The sequence below is a fragment of the Salvia hispanica genome, chromosome 4 (assembly GCF_023119035.1).
Source record: "Salvia hispanica cultivar TCC Black 2014 chromosome 4, UniMelb_Shisp_WGS_1.0, whole genome shotgun sequence".
Classification (NCBI taxonomy): Eukaryota; Viridiplantae; Streptophyta; class Magnoliopsida; order Lamiales; family Lamiaceae; genus Salvia; species Salvia hispanica.
Window position 1 is genome coordinate 13,965,999 of NC_062968.1, and position 20,122 is coordinate 13,986,120.

The window sequence follows — 20,122 nt, forward strand, 5'->3', positions numbered from 1 at the left end:
AGAGAGAATGGAGATAGAGATGAGAGAAATTGTGAGATTGAGAAGAGAAATCCTTGTTAACACAAGAATGGGGTGAGTAGAAATGAAGGGGAGATGGGGTATTTATAGGAGAAAAAATCAGATTTAATAAAAAAATAAAAAAAAATAAAAAAAAAATTGAATTTTCGAAATTTGAAACCGGCCGGTTTACCGCCTGAACCGCCGGTTTCTGACACGAAACCGCCGGTTTCTGGCCGGTTTCTGGCCGGTTTCTGACGCCAAACCGGCGGTTTCTAGCCGTTCTGCCACCCTACTCTGCAACCCTAGCCTAGACCGCCTGAAAAGCTGCCGGAACCGGCGGTTTCTGGCCGGTTCCCGAGAAAACCGGCGGTTTAGTCGCCGGTTTCTGACAGAAACCGCCGGTTTCCTGCCACCCTACGCCTGCACACCTATGCTGCCACCGCCCCTACGCCTGAAAAGCTGCCGGAACCGCGAAACCGGCGGTTTGGAACCGCCGGTTTCCGGCGAACCGCCGGTTTCGAACCGGCGGTTCCGGTTCTCATTTTGTTTCGACCCTGAACCGGCCCGCCATAACCGCCGCCCCCTAGCCGGTTCCGAACCGCCGCCGCGGTTCCGGTTCCCGGTTCCGAACCGCCGGTGACGGTTCCGGGCCGGTTCGGCCGGGCCGGTTCGGTTTGGGGACGTCTAAAGCCGGGGATAAACATGGATGAAAGGTTAGTTAGGTTTTTTGACAATAACTCATCTATGGAGATGGTGGTCTTAGGAGTAGATAGAGGTGTCGTGGACTTGTACGCGGTTGAAGCGAACGAGGTTTTATATAGTCAAACACCCCCCTGCCTCGGGAAGGTAACACTTTTCAATTATTTTCTTAACTGGTGTGTTTAATTGTTTTCTTTAAGTGTGTTGGTGCATTTGTGTGGTTGGTGTTGTGTTATATGTAATTGTTTAAGTCTTTGGTGCAGCTTCGTATTTAAGTGTGTTGATGAAGTTATGTATTTAAGTATGTTGGTGCAGTTTTTGTGTTTGAGTGTGTTGATGCAAACTTGTGCTAGGTGCTGATTATATATTTTTGCAATGTAGATAGTTCTTTCACAACAAGGCTGATGCACTCTGGTATACTGGTAGATTCTGGTGGAAAATGTTATATTGGCAGGCAAGAGTAGAGATTGACAACTGTGACCCAGATATGTGGTCCAAACTTGAATTGGGGATAGGGATAGAAGGGGTGGAGATGTAACTGGTGATACACTCATTATATCTGATGTAGAGGATGATGTGCAAGCAGAACAGGAAAAGGCTAGAGCAATGAGGAAGACCAAGGAAAAAGCTAAGGCGGTAGGGAAGTCTACTAGCAAGGTGTTGTCCAGTAAGATTATGAAGATAGCTGCTCAAGGGATTAGAATGAGAAGTGCGAGGTTGCAGGAAACTAATAAGGGGAAAGCTAAATTGAGCGAGATCTTTGAGAAGATGAAAAAAAATGATAAGGGGAAAACTAAATTGAGTAAGACTAGTGAGAAGGCGAAGAATCATGACAAGGCGAAAGCGATTAAGAAGGGAAAAAATAAGGTAGCTGGGGATAGCTCTCGAGTTGCTGATGAAGATCCATCCTTCCTTTGTTGATAGTGACTATGACCTCAGCGAGCATGAAGAAGATGACATCATGGCTACTCAAGTCAAAGGCTAGAAAAAGGTGGTGGATGAGATGTCGACACATCCGAAAGAACACATTGGTGATACAAGTGACAGTGATCAACTCTCAAGTGACTCACCAAGTTCTGGTACTGAAGATGAGTTGGATTACAACAACGAAAAACGCTTGACTCAGAGGTAAAAGAAAGCCACTGATTTTAATGACCCGCGTTGGGAAGTTGGAATGCGGTTCAACTGCAAGGATGACTTTACTGAACTCATCCGACATCAAGGAGTGGTGCATGGCAAGAAGTTAAGGCTGAAGAAGAAAGACAAGATTCGTTGTGTGGCACATTGCAGATGAATTCTAAGGAGCAAGAAGAACCCCCCTTGTCCGTGGTTTGTGCAGATTCGCTTTAGGGTTGTCCATGGCTTCTGGCAGATTTCCTGACTACGAAACAAACACAAATGGGGTAGGGCTTCGTTCAACCATGTATGTGTCAATTCTAATTATCTAAGCACGAAGTATAAGGAAGACATCCGACTCTTCACTAGCATGACTATGGGGCAGTTCATCGAGAAGGTGCACTCCAACATGAAGATCACCATATCTTCTCCGGAAAGGCTAAGAGATCTATGCACCAGGCCTGTAAGATGATTGAAGTGGACTTGGTGAGACAATACAAGCGATTGCAAGATTATAGGGTAGAAATTCTGAGTAATCTTGGTAGCACCTTTGTCTTATCAACCCACCACCTTACAGATGGAACTGACAGGTTTAAAGTGATATACATAGCTTATGAAGCATGTAAGATCTCGTTCAAACGCCACTATCGTCCCTTAGTAGGACTAGATGGGTGCCATCTCAAAGGCTAAGGCAAGGGAATACTTCTGACAGCCGTCGGGCTCGATGCGAATGATCAGATTTTTCCAGTCGCACATGTCGTTGTTCACATTGAAAACACGGAGACATGGACTTGGTTTATGGAACTTTTGAGTCATGGATCTAGAAGCAAATGGACATTTATATCAGATAAATAGAAGGTACAATAATTCCTTAAGATAATATTGTCATGGTTTCGACATTCTTTGATTAATTCAGATTTTGATTGATTTTTGTTCATTTAGTTTGCTGCTAGTGATTGATTGCTGCTATGCGAGCCTGCGTTGAGCATGCCGAACACCGTATGTATGTTTGACACATGCACAACAATTTCAAGAAGCAGTTTCCTTCGTCAAAGTTGAAGGATAAAATCTGAGAGGCAGCTCGGGCTACCAACACTAATAGATTTAATGAGGCTTTATTAGAATTCAAGAAGCAAAGTCAAGGCGCATACAACTAGTTGATGGAGCACACAAGGAAGGAGAACTGGAGCCGAGCATTCTTCGGGTTCGATGCAAAATGTACATCCTTGTCAATAATATTTCTGAATATTATAACAAGGTGTTACTATTTACTCGTCAGAAGCCATTGTATGCGATGCTAGAGTGCATTCGAATGTACCTGATGGATAGATTTACAACAAGGAGGAAGATGGGTGCCAGAATGGAGGATGTGTTCGGGCCTAAAATCCGTAAGAAGCTCAAAAAGGTAAAATAGAAAATGGGAGAATGTATGATAAGGGAGGATGTCGAGTGGATCTATCACTTGAATAAAGGTAAAGATTAGCAGTTTTCGGTTAACTTGAAGAAGCCGAACGTGTAGCTGCAAGAGATGGATGTTGACGGGGTCACTCTATCCACACGCGATTGCTGCTATAGAGACGACATCAGAGAACAGGTCTACGCCCCCATCATCTACCCAGTGCTGGGTCCGTAACTATTGAAGTGGACCGAGTATCCTGATATTGTGCCACCCGAGATAGCCAAATTGCCTGGACGTCCCAAGGATGCTAGACAGAAGATCGTTGAAGAGGAAAGACAAATGACAAGAGCGAAGGCTCAGGAAGCCCGAATAGTGCATGTTAAAAAACAAGGAGATGGATCTATGACTATGTCCAGGAAAGGATTAATGTCGGACTACAAGTGCCGACTTTGTGGTGCAGTTGGCCACAACAGAAGAAGTTGTCCAGAACGCCAGTCAGCGGCATTAACGAGCAACCTGAAACCCGCGCCAGGTATTACTTATTCTATTTCACTATTTATAACACAACCCACTTCACAAAACCATTGTGAATTGCTCACTTCGAAAATGTATAACTGCAGGAAGCTATCCAAGTCGGACATTAAGAAGATAATGGAGAAATTTAGGAAATCGGGCGACGGCAATGTCCGATATTCGAGTCAACCGTTGGAAAAGCAAGTGCACTCAACTACAACAAGAGTTAACACTGAAGTGCGAGTGGTGAGGAAAAAAGAGAAGGACGATCATCAACTCCAAGTCGAGATCGAAAAATAGGAGGTGATTTGTAATACATCTACGCACTAATTTTGTCATGTTATGTTGAATTTTTGGAATGGGTCTCTTATCAAACACTTGGTGTGCAAAGTTCATTATTTGTTATTGATTTTGGGTTTAGGATCCAGATGTCAATCCAATTGTAAGCAATCACATCCAATTGAAAACAAATCACTTCAACTGAAAAATACAAAAAAGCATTACAACAAAAATCAAAGTTGTTCATCACCAAATCACTTCAACTGGAAAATACAAACAAACATTACAACAAAAAACCCTAATACGTACATATAAACACTGCGTAATTTCTTCATGGTCTGATTGTTCTCTTCGATTGCTGTCAAAATCAAGTCTAAACGATTTTCGATCTTAACCGACGACGGTGAAGAGGTCACGACATCGTCGTCATCCTCGATTGAGTCGATTGACTCACACCACCTAAAAAATTGGCAATATTTTCTCTCACAAACAAAGTAGAACTTCCCTTTACAAGGTTTGACATTGCTTCTCACGATTCGGAGTGAAGCAAGTTTCTTACAATTGCAAAACCCGTACCCCAATTGGAGGTCGCGACCACCGCTACTCTCGCCGGACCCTCTGTTGTACAAAGAAAGCTCCATAATTGTTCAGGAACTGCATTCATCGCCTAGGGTTCGTCGTTTGTCGCTGAAGAGAAGAAAAACGAAGAAAGTGTTTGAGAATCAAAGCTAGGGTTGTGTCAAACACGCTTTTAAGTTGAATTATCTATCATTTTATATGTTTTTTATGATTATATTTTTACTTTTCCAAAATAATTAAAAATATTAATTAAAATTGTTAATTTGGTCAGAACCTACTTAAATGCCGTTGACCATTTGTTTTAGATAGTTTCGTCAATTTTGGACTGATTCCAGTCCGAATTCATTTGTGAGGGACTCAACAATCAAAAAGATAATGTTCATGACCAAATTCATAAACGACAATATGTTTAGGACCACATTTGGCATTTACTCATTCATGAATAATAAACATGAATAAGAATAAGAGAGAGAGGTTGCTGATGACCTAAATTATTCTATCTTCACCTAACTTCATTTAGAATAATCATATGCCAATGGTGAAAGCACAAATTGAAACTCCAGAATGGTTCTCTAAGTCTCTAATCTCCCAATATTTCATAGTACCACAAATAAATAAATAAAAAATCACCCAAAATAATTTGATTGTTACATTTGTCGACTATGCGAATTTCTCTTAGCACTTGCGGTTAACCCTGATGCTTTACCTTAGGCCATCAGCAATCCTATCTTGTATCCATCTCTTCCCTTCATTATTCATAGGCCCCACACCTCTTTTTAGTTCATCTCTTCATTAAGAGGCAACATATGCAATTCTCCCTCTCTTATTCATCTCTTTCCTTAACTATTCATAGATCCCACAATTTAATTTCTTCAATTTAAATTTGTAACTAATTATAAAATATTTTATTTAATTACTTAATTAAAAATATTGAAAATACAAATTAAAAGCCTAAAATTTAAAAAGTGCATAATTAAAAAAATTGTACATAACTAAAGTCTTAGAAATTAAAAATACATAATTTAAATCAGAGAAGTTAAAAAACGACATAATTAAAATCCTCAAAAATTGCTACTCCCTCCGTCCCTTAAAAGTTGAGTCACAACTTTTTGGGCACGAAGGTTGAGTCATAAAAGTTAGTGTTTTTGGATGAAGTGGTTTGACAAATTGTAATATTTTAATACTTATTCTGGAGTAATTTTTATTTCTATATGAAATTCAAATATGGCTTCATTTTTATTTATAATTAATTTGTGAATTGAATTTCACTTTATAATTTCAAAAAAAATTAATTTAATTTTGTAATTAAATTACTAATTCAATCCATGTTAATACACGTCCAGGAACAGCAAGGAAACTTTTAAAATAAACAAACATTTCATTGAATAGTGTAGCCTGCGAATACACTTATCAAATCCATTCAAAATTTTGGACTATCACAATGGAAAAGATAAAAATTCTTCACAACTTCAGCGATTAGATTAAGATGCAGTAAATCGACAGTAGGAAGGTGGGTGAGAGCTGAGCTAATTAGGTCACATACTTCAGCAATATGGCCTGGCTTAACAGCCCCAAACAAGCTTTTACGATTGACATTTACACTGGAAGCCATAGAACTTGACAAAATGTTAAACAAGATCATGTTTAGGAACATGCACAATACTGTGCACATAGACGAGAAGTGGTTCTACATCACTAAAGGATCCCAACGATACTATATGGCACCGGAAGAGAATGAACCACATCGCACTTGTTAAAAAAAATTACATCTCGAAGATCATGTTTATGTGGTTCTATTTGATGGGAAAATAGGCATTTTCCCATTCACAGAACAAGTTCCAGTAAAAAGAAACAGTAAAAATAGATGCGCAGGTACTTTAGATTGCAAGCATCACCAAAGAGGTCACTCAGCAATGCATAATAAATAAGGTAATGTATGCATTCTATATATGTTTTCTATATATGCATTTTATAAATGTACAATCTGTAGCATTTCAGTACATCAATTATTTGATGATACACAGAAAATCTTTGCATATTTGTGCAATAAAGACAACATATATGGATTCCATATAATTGTGGAATAAATGTTTTGGTGTATGCGTTCGTTGTTTATGGATTCAGATCATACCAGCTATAATGGAGAAATGTCCTAAAGGCAAAAGTAAGTTTATCACTATTCAACAAGACAATGCAAAACTACACATTGCAAATCATGACCCAGATTTTAGGGTTGCTGCCACTCAAAATGGTTTCAATATACAAATAGTGCAGCAATCCCTAAACTCAACCGATACTAATGTGAATGATTTGGGTTGGTTTAGAGCAATACAGTCACTGTAGTTGCATACTACATGCAACACCCTAGATGATTTAGTTAAGGCAACAGAGCTTCTCTTTCCATGACTTATGCCCTGTGACTCTAGACAATGTATCCCTATCATTGCAAAGTTGTATGCTAGAGATAATGAAGGTGAAGGGCCAGAATTGCTACAAAATTCTACACATAGGGAAAGCATCATTAAGGAGAAGTGCACAACTTCCTGAGAACTTACAAGTTCCACTAGAGTTGGTCAATGAATGCATTTCTCATCTCCGAGCAGAGGGTAGCACTGAAGGATTAGGTACAATTATCAGGGCTATAGGTATGTGAAGACAAAGGTTGCTAACAGTGAAGATTAGTGCATCTATGTTTTGGTATAAATGTATTTTTTTTAATGAATTTTGTAATGCATAAGATACTACATTATCAGTTTTTGTCAACAGTTTGGTAGTGCAAAAGCTGATGTAGAATGTGTTTTTGTAAATGGATTTTCTAATGCATAGGATAATGCATAATCAGTTTTTGTCAATGATTTTGTAGGGCAGAAGTTGATGCATGATGTGTTCTTGTAAATGAATTCGTTGTTCCACACACACCATATAAACCAATGCACACAAGCCAAATAACCACAACAAACAACCACGAATTAATCTATGCAGCCCCGATAACCACAACATAATAATTCATCCAATACACCACCACAACAACAACAATAGCTCCAACAACATATTAATTCTTCAACACACCACAACAACATCAACAAATTAATGAAAAATTCAACTCGCCAATGAAGATTGTCAAGGCTCGTTAGATGGTGGATTTCTTGGATAGTATCTCGTATAGTCACTCCCAAACAAAGCTGCACAGTGTTCCTCAGCCTCTGCTACTGCCCTATCCCAACTTTCACCTTCCATAGGCCATGGGTGAGGTGGGAGTTCGTCGAAGTAAGAATCATCCATGCTCTCTGATCCGTGTTCTCCCTCTTCGTTGGTTGAATCATCATAAATGCCCAAATCCATGTTATATTTGTCGATCCAGTCGCCGAAAAGCTCAGGTTCAGGTGGGGATGGCGTCGCGCTGAGGGGGCAGCGAGGTTGAACCCAGCTATCATCATTTCGATTGTTCTCGGTCATAGTACAGAGACGATCGAGAGAAACTGAGGCAACTTGAGACGATGGGCGTTGCACACCGTGAGGGGCGGCGAGAATTCACCCAACCCAACCTTATGCATTTGGGTTACAATCGTCTGTGGTGTAGAGAGGATCGAGAGAAACTGAGGCTGGAGACGATGGGCCAACGTTGCCAGCGAGTTCACCGCGACGAGGGTGTTGCACCGTGAGGGGGCGGCGAGGATTCACCCAACTCTCTACATTTGGGTTACAATCGCCTGTGGTGCAGAGAGGATCGAGAGAAACTGAGGCTAGAGATGATGGGCTAGTGCCGCCAACGTTCCCACAACGACGATGGAGCAATTAGGGGGAGGGAAAGAAAGCTTTAGGGGAAGAGAAAGAAGAGTCGGCGAAGAGATAAAGTTATTTGTGAATCTAGGGTTTTCCAAAATATAGAGAAAGTTGTTGAGATGGGAGAGTGAGGGACGGATGAAATGCATGTGGTGGTTGGGATGAGTGATTTTTAGATGAAGTTAATTGTGAATCTAGGGTTTTCCGAAATACAGAGAGAGTTGCTGATGAGAGAGAGGGACGAAATGTGGTGGTTGGGATGAGTGATTTTTTTTTTCTTAAAATTGTTAAGCATTGATTAGATTTTAATTGTAATAAGGGCATAATTAATTAAGGAGTTTGAAATCCCTAATTTTTACCGAAAATGGAAATGTATCAACTTTGTTGGACAAACTAAAGAGAAAAGTGAATCAACTTTTATGGGATGGAGGGAGTACGTCGAAAGCTATGGAGGTTTCTATGGCGGCACAACGGTAGGTCGGCATTAAGGGGAGTCTCAACTGAGCCATGAGAAATTGAAGTTCTTGGTTATGTGCTCTTAATTGGAATGACGTCATACGGGGCAGTTCGACCATTGTGGCTAAGAAAAACAGTTGTATTAAAGTATTATTCATCGTTGTGGAAGGGGTTGTCTGGCTTGGTTGGCCTTGTTTCTTCCTCTAGCTCTAGCCGCCTTCGTGGCTTTGTCCTAGTTAGACGATGTCGAGCACCGGACTCGAGCCCTTTGCATTGATTTCTATGAACTGGCTTGCGACCTTTTTGTCGCCAGGCGTAGTTGGCCACCACCACCGCTGCCACCGCCACCATTTGAGTGTATTGGCACTGGCCGTGTGCTTCGTCCATTTTGAGCTCGAGCCCGTGATAGACTGGATGTCACCCGTCCATCTATCAATATACCGAACCTTATTCAAAGTACTGGCATACTTGAAGGTCCTCCCAGTGTCTTGTAGGAAGAACATCATAGCTGCCTCAGAATGTCAGCTCCACTGGCTCCACTTTGGTACTACTTTTCTTCTCGATCGAAATGACTGTAAAGTATCTTTGTAGTGTTGGTTAGCGTTCTTCTCGGGTGCGCATTGTTGTACTTTTCAGTCATCCTAGCCCAAAAAACATTCTGATTTTGTTGGTTCTTGGGTGATCCACACTTCGAACAATTTCTCTGTCTCGGGCGGAGTGTGGGGATGACGGGCTACTGCGTCGTAATTACCACTAGTCACTTGAGTATCTTCCTGATTTCCTTCATCCTCTGGCTGGGTCTCCCGAATTTGGAATAGCAATTGTGTCAACCCGTGGGATCCCTATCGCAAGTGGTCCATGAAGGGCCAATAGACGCTATCACTTGGAGGATGTGACACCTAATAGCTGAGCATCGATGAGCCTTGACCGGAGCGGGTAATCTGGAAATGGGACGTGGTCGTTGTTGAGATTGTTCATCCAATTAGCGCAGTCGAATGGTCTTTAGCCGACTATAGTTGCTCAATGAGAATCAAGTTGTTGCCAGAAAAAGGAGAGAAATGAAGATGTAGAGAATGTTTTAATGTGAAAAAAATGATATGATGATATGGGTATTTATAGATGATTTTAGGATAAGCAAGAGGATAAAAAATGGAGAAATTAAAAACTGGGTAAGAAACGATAGTATTTAGGGAAGTAAGAATTTTTTTAAAAAAAATATATTTATTTTCAATTTTATGAATTAAAAATAAATAATAAGTAAATATCAAATGGTCATATTACGATACTCACTCGCGGGCCGGCTAGTGGGCGTCACCGCCTAACGCCAACGCGCCACGTGGGGGGAGGAGCGTGGCTAGTGGCGGATCCAAACTTTTTAGATTGGGGGTGCGAATTTTATAGTAATAAATAATTTCATAACATACTAAAATAATATAATACTATTTAAAATAGCATCTTAAAATAAAGTTCAATTTTAAAATCACTTATATTAAAATACAGAATAACACTCATTTATAGCACGAGGTGTGTTTATCCGGGGGAGAGATCGACTTCAAGAAATAGTGAATGGTCTTATCAATACACAAATGTATAACTCCCTGGGAATTTCAATTGCGCTCATATTCATCACTGTATGAATTGGGTTCAAGCTTTCTCCAGCCCCTTCTCATCAATGGACTCCTGACGTATACGAAGGAGTGCGGTTCGTTCGGGAAATTCCTACCTCTCTATCTTTGAGATGTTTGGATTTTTCAAAACTCCATGGACATGCAGAAGAGAAATGCAACGACACCTAATTTATATATTTACGGTATCTTTAAATGAATTTTAATTTTAAATTTTAGTTATTTTATGTGTACATTTTAGTAACTTTTGTATTATTTTTATTGTATTTAAAATTTCTAAATAATATAATATTTTTTATTTTAAATTTTATATATAATTATATTAATTAATAAATTATATTATATTAATTTAATTTAATTTAGTCATTGACCAGTGTCAAAGAGGGTTAATGTAGATAAAATATATAGGTAGAATTAAAAAATAAAAAAAGTAAGTGAGTGAGAAATATTTTTTTAAATTTGAATTAATATAGATTATTAGAGTAAAATCAATATTTAGTGTGACATTTATCTACAAATGGATCCGCATATGTGAAATGGTTTTTAGGAAAAAAATTTTGAACGGTGTGTTGTTTGACTAGAAAGCGATGCGAGCGCCAATTCTATATAAACCCATAAAAAAAGAAAAAAAATATAAATGAAAAACCAGTCCTTCATTCTTCTTCTGTAAGAATCGCACATCTTCTGCTAGACAGCCTGCTACGGGTTTAAATTTGATGGATATCGACCCTGAAGATGTTTTTGGCGACGAAGACGACCCCGAAAATGAATTCTACCAGGTTATATTCATCACTGAAACCAGTTTTCCCTTTTCATTATGTTGCGGGAAATTTTCAATTTTAATGCTGACAAAATGTTTGAAAAATTGCGCAGGAGAGAGATGCCACGAAAGAGTTTTTGGTGTATTTGGTGGACGCTTCCCCAAAAATGTTCTCCACCACTTGCCCTTCAGTAACATTTTCTTGCTTTCTGTTCTCTTTTGCATCCCGTAATTCCTTTTGTGTTGTGTTTACTCGAGAATATGTTTGTTCTTTTACTTCATGATTTTGGGTTCGACATTTGTTGCTTCATCTTTCTTAGGTAATTTCTTATCGGTTGAGATAATTGGTAGCAAATACTACATGATTTTCAAGCATTTATGATTTTATACAGTTATATGATTTTCAAGCATTCATATCTCTCTTCTCTTTATACAGTTTATCCGAATTTGTATGACAGCAACCGCAAGTACTATTTCGTCTATGCGCCTATGCCATTTATTTGCTATATTTTTCAGGCTGCTGCATTTCTTATGTTGTGCATGGACTCATCAAAGCATGTCGTAGTTATAATAGGACAGTATATATACATACATATATGATGTTCTGGTATTTCTTCTAATGGGTGAATGACTAATGCTTTTTGCAGGAAGATCAGAAATATGTTAGTCACTTTGAAGCTGCTATCATAAGTATATCAGTGTCCTTGAAGACTCAAATTATCAATAGGTCTTATGATGAAGTTGCTATTTGCTTCTTTAATACTGTAAGCTTTGAGGCCTTTGCACTCATGTACTTTTACCCTCTTTTATGAGGAAGACGGTTACATTTTATTCGTCGTCACTTTTAGATGCCCTCTTTGAACGTGGTTCTTAAAGAATTATATTCGTTACAGTATTTCAAAAAATGAATGGAGAAGGGTATAAAGGTGGAAAAACAAATACGAGTTAAAAAAATTAAAATAGTTATGCATATTTTCCTCATAGCTTTTTACACTTGAAGCAAGGAATGCACACCTAGTTTCCCAAAATCCAAACAACATTAAGCATTCAATTGATGGAACTGAATCTTTTGCTTTTAAAACTAGTTTTTACTACTGAAGTACCATTGTCTCATGTTAGTTCCAAATGCTTGATTTATAGAAGGAAAAGAAGAATCTGCAGGACCTAACTGGTGTATACGTTTTTAATGTTCCCGAGCGAGAGGATTTAGATAGACCAACAGCTAGGCTTATCAAAGAATTTGATCGCGTACAAGGTCAGTTGTGATTAGCTTTGTTGAGCTTCATTTCCAGTAATTTATTAGATTGGCGGCAATATATTGGATCAAAAAATTTCAAATATGAAATCCGTAATTTACTAATAACCAATCCGTAAAAATTCTTTTCTGGTTGTCACACACACACACACACATAGAGTGACACCGTAATGAAAAAAAGTTTAATGACTGTAAATTCTCATTCTCTGGAATTCCTTCAGTTGGGTGTGTAGAGTAGAGGCTTATCCCTTTTGTTTGATTCTTTGTGAGGACAGAGTCATTCAGTAAACAAATCGGGAGTAAGTATGGCATCTTGCCGGGAACCCGTGATAATTCTCTTTACAATGCTCTTTGGGCTGCACAAGCACTGTTACGCAAAGGGTAGGTTTATTTTTATCTTGCAAGAGTAATTAGATATACCAAATTTGGAGAATGACAATGATACCTATTCTTTAACTTTTCAAGCATATTATTTTTCTTAGTTCAATTGTCATTTTGGTGATATGCTCTATCAGGTCTACCAAAACTGCTGACAAAAGAATTTTGTTATTTACAAATGAAGATGATCCCTTTGGGAATATGAAGGGAGTGACAAAACTGGATATGATGAGAACAACAATACAACGTGCCAAAGTAATGTGTCACTCATGCTCATGCACTTAAAATTGTAGAATACTCTTAAAGCTAGAAGCTTTTGATGTTTAAATGATGCTGTTTTTAGCATTCGTGTGTAACTCTACTGTAAATTATGAGAATATTGTAAAGTAATGTCAGGTTCTTTTCAGGATGCTCAAGATCTTGGAATCTCAATTGAACTCCTTCCCTTCAGTAAACCAGATGATGACTTCAATGTGTCTACTTTTTATGCTGTGGGTTCATGTTCACAAGTTTTTCCCCCCCTTCCGATATATTTGTGTTCGAATTTATATATATGCGTCTCATATGTTCAGGACTTACTGGGATTGGAGGGAACTGATCTGGCTGAGTTTAAGGCTTTAGCAGCTGAAAGGTTTGAATCCACCAGTTTTTTTTCTAATCTGCCTAGAATTTTAATTTTTCTTATATATGTGATCTCTGTCATTTACATATATATTACTCAATTTATCATTGCATGCATTATAACCAGATAGTAGTATTGGGCTCCATCTTTGCTAATTCAAGAGGGAGATGACTATTGTTAATATGAAGGGATACTCCAATTGTGCTTGCTTGTTTACTCTTTTTCTCCATTTATCTTCACAAAGTCCTCTGGTACCAGATTTGAAGACATCAAAGATCAGCTAAGAAAGCGTATGTTCAGAAAGCGCAAAGTTCGAAGAATTAACTTCATCATTGCTGGTGGCAAATCCATAGAACTAAATACATATGCTGTTGTCCGTCCAACCAATCCTGGTCTGTTTTAGTTCTGTGCTCCTGTTTATATTCCCTTCTTGGGAAGCATCTCTCATGTCTTCTTTTTCTGCTCAGGGAATATCACTTGGCTCGATTCTGTTACTAACCTTCCTATAAAGGTATTTTGTAATGAAAAGTAGTTTTGCTTGAACATCTAGAAGTTAAAACCTTGTAGCTCTTTCCCAATGTCAATTAGAGAATTGTATCAGTTATCATAGTTACTTAAACCCAAGCCTGATACCAGTGTTGGCTTGAATGATTATGCAGGCAGAGAGATCGTTCTTCTGTTCAGATACTGGTGCTCTGCTGCAGGATCCCCCAAAATATTTTCAGACTTACAAAAGGTGAGCTACTCTGTTGAGCTGACCTTTATGTTTAAGGCTTTAACGGTAGAGCTTTGATTCTTCAGAGTTGTTGTTCTGTATTTATGATGCTTTCATTCTGATGACTCTGATCTTGATGATATAATATGTTGAACTGAATTTAAATGTATAAGTGATTAAAAGGAAATCTTTGCTGAACTACAGTCTGCTTCATTTCCTCCCATTTTGTATTTCATTACTTTGAAGATAGGAAACTAATTATCAAAATTATTGTCATGACTTATTGATGAAAACAATGACTACAGATTTCTGTAGTGCTTTTCCTTTTTCAGATGGCATGTTCTGATAAAACTGTCACTTCTTAGAAGCAATTAATCTCATGTGTTCAAGGCATTACGTTAAAGAGAGCAATCGAGAGCCTGCCAACTGCCTGTGAAAACTAGACGCAATAACTCACAACAATTAAAAAACACAGGAACACCAGATGCTTGATAAACTGACTCAAAGAAAAATGGATTGAACTGGAAAAGAAACCCCTCTTGCGAGGCCTTGGCCTTGTCAACACAAACTACTTTTCTGGATTCCCTTGTTAGAGAAAAGAAGCAAGGAAGGCTGGAAACGAACAGAATGTATATGGAAAATGCAATGAAATGAACTAAAATAGATAATATGCTAAACAATCCTCTCACGAGGCCCTACAATATATCACCGTTCTTATGCTAAACTCAAAACTTAACCTCCACTTCTCTAATCTAAGTGACCATTAAATAGAACTCTTATACTTGGAATTGCAAAAGAAAGACAGATAGTAATCAATAGAGTAAAGGCCAAAACTTGTCCTTAACATATCCCCATTTTATGATTTTGGTCCTATACTTTATCTTTTGAATTTTTGCATCTTGAAAATATCAACTTGGATCACAATTGGTCCTACAATAACAATTTCATCAATTTTTAAACGGTTTTAACCCGATTTTGATGGTTTTAACAGTCCCATTCGGGTTAAAACCGTTTAAAAATCGGTCAAAATCGGGTTAAAACCGTTTAAAAATTGACGGAATTGTTAGTGTAGGACCAATTGTGATCCGAGTTGAAATGTTCAGGATGCAAAAATTCAAAAGATAAAGTATAGGACCAAAATCATAAAATGAGCATATGCTCAGGACCAGTTTTGGCCTTTACTCTAATTAACATTGTTAATTGCATTGGCAATCACCGCTACCCACTACTTCATGATCTGTCACCGTCGTTGCAATTCATTATTCTCCATTTACTCTTCCACTTCCAGCTGTTAGAGTAATTGTCTAGCATGGTTTTGGCATCCAAATGTGCATCAGCCCTTCCCTGTCAAACCTCCAGGGAATTAAATAGCCAGAACTCCTACGACATCAAATCCTAAATGTATGAAAACTAAGGTTAAAAGATAAACACGATTGAAAGGCTCCTAACAAACTATAATAATTGAAAAGATAAACATGAGTAAAAGACTCCTAACAGACTATAATAACTAAAAGATGAACTTGTATCAGCCATCTCAAATCTTCAACATACGTATCACATTGCCCCTGATATCTTTTTGGGATCAATTATCGTTAAAATTCCTTATAACCATATATGAAATTCATTTGGTTTTGTTTTAAGTAACTTGCTTTTTGGTTTGTCAGTGAAAATATCATGTTCACAGCTGCTGAAGTTTCCGAAATCAAGAGGGTGTCTACTGGGCATCTTCGCCTCCTTGGTTTCAAGCCTTTAAGTTGCTTAAAAGATTACCACAACTTGAGACCGTCTACCTTTGTTTTTCCTAGTGATGAGGTTACTATATTCTTCTTACTTTATAATTATTCTTATCTTGATCATGTAAAATCTTGTTCTATAAGATGCTTTATGAATTGTTTTGATTTAATTCCAGAATTAACTAGGTTCAATCCAGGAAGTTTGCAGGTTCTCATGTTGCTTTTACCTAGAGCCTATCTAATCGATCTATACCAATTATAAAAGAGTATTGTCTATTGATCTATTCTAGATATATACTGAGTATTTAATATTTTAGTTTAAGGGAATCATCTAAGATGGTACCCCCTCCGTCCAACTAAGGCATTTCTTTTGGGACAGAGATTAAGAAATTGTGTTAAATGGGTTAAATGAAGATAAATTAAAATAGGAGTGAGAATAATGTAGGAAATATAACCAAGAGTGTAAAATATGAGAGAGAATAAAGTAAGTGATTAGATGAATTGTTTTTTTGCCAAAAAAGAAAATGGCCAACTTAGTTGGGACTTGGGACATCCCGAAAAGGAATACGGCTCAAATAAGTTGGCATATAGGGAGAATAATATTTATCTGTTACTCTCTTTGTCCCTTAAAATTGACCTGTGTACCACTTTGGGTGGTCCCTTATAAAGTGAGTATTACTATAATGTGACAAAGGGTTTATACTAAAAAAATTGTATTCTTTAGACTCTAGTAATTTAATACCATATATCCCTAAACAATAGGCCTGGACAGGCGCAACATGAGTTTTACTAAAAGTTGTTGAATACTTGAATGCGTGGAGAAAGATTCCACCTTCACTGTTAGTAATGATTAATAAATGTGTTAGTAGCAGGGAAAATGGGAGCCCTGTGGTAGAAAAGAGTGACCAAGTAAAGGTTATATATATAAGGGGCAATATGTTGTGAGGAATGAGGATAGTTTCTATAAATGGAAATTGACTAATTTTTTTGTGGATGCATCAAAATGATAAAATTGGACTATTGTTTAAGGACGAAGGGAGTATGAAATAGGAATCCTTTGTTTCCATACTTGTTTAAAATTGTGACAAGTATATCTATTTCTCACTTATATATTTATTTATTTGAATAAAATAATTTTATGTGCAATGTTCCATCCTACATTCCTACTAGTCTTCATTAAATGCTCAAAGCCACTTCTTCCTTTTCTTTTCTGATTTAGCATAACTTTCCAGTTTCACTTGAATTGCAGGCCTTTGTTCTGATTTTTCTCTAATTTTGGTGTTGGTGTAGGAAGTGGTTGGAAGTACTTGTATTTTCATTGCTCTACATAGATCCATGTTGCGGCTGAAGAGGTGAGTATATTTGACTTTAAATCAAGCCTCTGTTGGGGCCTTAATTTGCTTTCTTTAGGTCATCTGTTTTGACCGTTTTGAAGTAAAAGTCTATCACAGGTTTTAGCTGGCATTATTGGATGTTGGTTTCGTATAAAGATCTTTGCCTTGCCAATTTTTATTTCAGTTTTATACACTTCGACATTTTCACTTGCAGATTTGCTGTTGCATTTTATGGGAATTCTACACATCCGCAATTAGTTGCATTAATTGCCCAAGTAAGACGTTATTTACCATAACGAAGTTATATGTTCAGTTATTTGAGCTTAACTTTGTATAGTTGAAACTCAACCACAAGTCAAATTTATTTTTTATACATCGGAGATACCATTTTGGCTTATTATAGTCTGAAATCTGAAACTATATCTTTAACTATTACAATAGAGCCTTGCTTCACAAAATTTGGTTTGCTTATCATACTCCACTGTAATTATCCTCTTACCCGTTATTTACGTAGAAGTGTATTTGTACTAATCTGATTATACCTATAACATGTTACTTATTTTAATATGGATGCTGTCAATCATTTTCATCACCGATGTGGTCATTTTTCCATGTGAGGCTGAAATTGCCTTGCTTCCTGTCTCTAAGTTCTCAGTTATCATATTAATCCTCAATTAGCATCTGGTGGATCAAAGCGGCATTCTAAAATATTTATCAATAATGCCAAGAATAACAGGAGTAGCTCAATACTGTTCAGCATTAAGACTGTCTGATCGTTGCTAGTTTCATCCCACAATTCCACTATCTGAATATTACAATTTTCTTTGTAATTGTCCCTAGGATGAGATAATGAGTCCCAGTGGTCAGATTGAGCCACCTGGGATGCATATGATATATCTTCCTTACTCTGATGACATCAGACCCATTGAAGAGGTAACAGTACTGTTGTTCACTTTCCTGATGGGAGAATTAGCATTGATGACAATATGGTCGGTCTGCAGTTTCACACTGATACAAACTTGGCACCACGAGCATCAGAAGACCAAATAAAGAGTGCCTCTTCGTTGCTGAAGCGCATTGACCTGAAAAACTTTTCTGTTTGCCAATTTGCGAACCCAGGTAACCTCAGTTTTATGGATGTGCATTATTATATTTTGGTGTCAATTGCCCAGAGTAATGGGGAATCAATATTTTGGAAGGACAATATATTTACGGTTATTTTCATGATTGAGATAGTTATATTCAGATAATATTAGATCACATGGTTTTTAGCGATGATCTATGTGTCACGCCTACGTCAATCTCTGAGGCACTTGGTGCGTCGTCCGATGAGAATAATGACAAATATTATACATAAAGTGGAAAAGGTTTGCTTATTGGTTTGTTGATAACCAGGCTTGCTATAAGCTGCCATCCAAACTTCACAAAAAAACAACTTGATATTTACTACTGTAGTATAAAACATCTGATGGATGATTCTCTTTTAGAAATTTTGACTATCTGATATCTCCTATGATCATGAAGAAAATGTGTCAGTAGAGAAGTTTAGAAGTCGTTACATCAAGGTGGACATGCATACCTATCTAGTATACACACAACATATATTAACCATGTTGATAATTGTTTACGGCATGCTACACATGGAGACGAGAATCTAAGTTAAAAAATTTAGATTAGAATTGAGTCAGATTTCAAATTGCAGTGCAAAATAGACCCATGTGAGGGGTTGCCATTTAAGAGGCAAGCAGCATCAGTGGCTTGAGATCCTGAAATGACATTGAAATTCAATTCTGCAAATAGTAATGCAATTTTCCAAGGTCGAACCATCTGTACTCTACTAATGGCAAATATTATTTTAATTCCTTACAGCCTTGCAGAAACACTATGCAGTATTACAGGCTCTAGCTCTGGATGAAGATGACATTCCTGATGTCAAGGATGAAACGCTTCCCGATGAAGAAGGCTTGGCCAGGTAAGTGGGATTTGATACTGTTGTAATCTGCACCATCTGTATTCTTCTCCACCAATCTTGCTCTGTGCTTGTCATTTAAATGTGTACTTAATTTTGGCTTGTTTATTCTTTCGGAAGACCGGGGGTTGTTAAAGCATTGGAAGAGCTCAAGATTTGTGTGTATGGAGAAAACTTCAAACAGGAGGATGACACGATGGGCGGCAGTCAAAAAACAAGTGAAACCTCCAATAAAAGGAAAGCAGTTGCTGATAATGCAACTAAGGAGTATGCAAACTACGACTGGCCTAATCTTGCAGACAATGGACAGGTTTATATTCTTGTTCCTAAAATGTTATATTCATCCATTAGAAAATGGAGATTTATAAAAATTGTTTTTACTTTTGCAGTTGAAGGAGTTGACAGTGTCGGAACTGAAGCACTACCTGAACGTACACAACCTGCCGGTCGGTGGCAAGAAGGAAGCCCTGATTAGCAGGATCTTGACTCATATGGGTAAATGAGCTTTGAGATTTTGGGAGGAAAGAATCCACCTTGCAAATGCAAAGCCCCTTTTGTTGATGTCATGTGAGATTGATTATGCATTTTATGAATCATCCAAAAATGAAAGTAGAAAGTACGATGCAATGGTGTGTCATTGCAACTACATAGAACTAACTCTTAACCTAACAACTCAACTATTGGTGCTTGCATTTAGTCGCTGTCTGTATCTTTGCTGTCTGTATCTTTTATTTATTATATTAAATAATTATAAAAATTATATTTTTCATCCTCTATAAAAAGAGACCGCATTTTCTATATTTTTTTTATCATAAGAAAATATCATCTTTCTCCTCATATAATCATTCTTCTTTGGTACTCCCTCCGTCCCCAAAGAGTATGAACTTTGGATTCGGCACGGGTTTTA

The 20,122-nt window shown here is 37.7% G+C and overlaps 1 protein-coding gene and 1 pseudogene across 1 annotated transcript; both read left to right on the top strand.

Moving 5' to 3' along the window:
* Nucleotides 1-1,620, top strand: part of LOC125220409 — a 4,762-nt pseudogene extending 3,142 nt beyond the window's left edge.
* Nucleotides 1,621-11,004: 9,384 nt separating this feature from the next.
* LOC125218407 (ATP-dependent DNA helicase 2 subunit KU70) lies at nucleotides 11,005-19,984 on the top strand. Its single transcript, XM_048120065.1, has 19 exons — nucleotides 11,005-11,228; nucleotides 11,323-11,400; nucleotides 11,857-11,973; nucleotides 12,350-12,464; nucleotides 12,740-12,845; nucleotides 12,980-13,097; nucleotides 13,250-13,333; nucleotides 13,415-13,473; nucleotides 13,723-13,856; nucleotides 13,932-13,975; nucleotides 14,124-14,200; nucleotides 15,844-15,991; nucleotides 17,203-17,264; nucleotides 17,461-17,521; nucleotides 18,087-18,179; nucleotides 18,248-18,365; nucleotides 19,116-19,218; nucleotides 19,336-19,525; nucleotides 19,605-19,984. Exons 1-19 carry the CDS (start codon nucleotides 11,166-11,168, stop codon nucleotides 19,716-19,718), a joined length of 1,884 nt encoding a protein of 627 aa, XP_047976022.1. The 5' UTR covers nucleotides 11,005-11,165; the 3' UTR covers nucleotides 19,719-19,984.
* Nucleotides 19,985-20,122: the final 138 nt, after the last annotated feature.

Bases quoted from the DNA above. Each gene is read 5' to 3' on its own strand.
- LOC125218407 (XM_048120065.1), top strand. From the start codon at position 11,166: ATGGATATCGACCCTGAAGATGTTTTTGGCGACGAAGACGACCCCGAA. The intron at 12,465-12,739 runs GTCAGTTGTGAT...TTGTGAGGACAG, and splicing joins AGAATTTGATCGCGTACAAG to AGTCATTCAGTAAACAAATC. The intron at 17,265-17,460 runs GTGAGTATATTT...TTTCACTTGCAG, and splicing joins TCCATGTTGCGGCTGAAGAG to ATTTGCTGTTGCATTTTATG.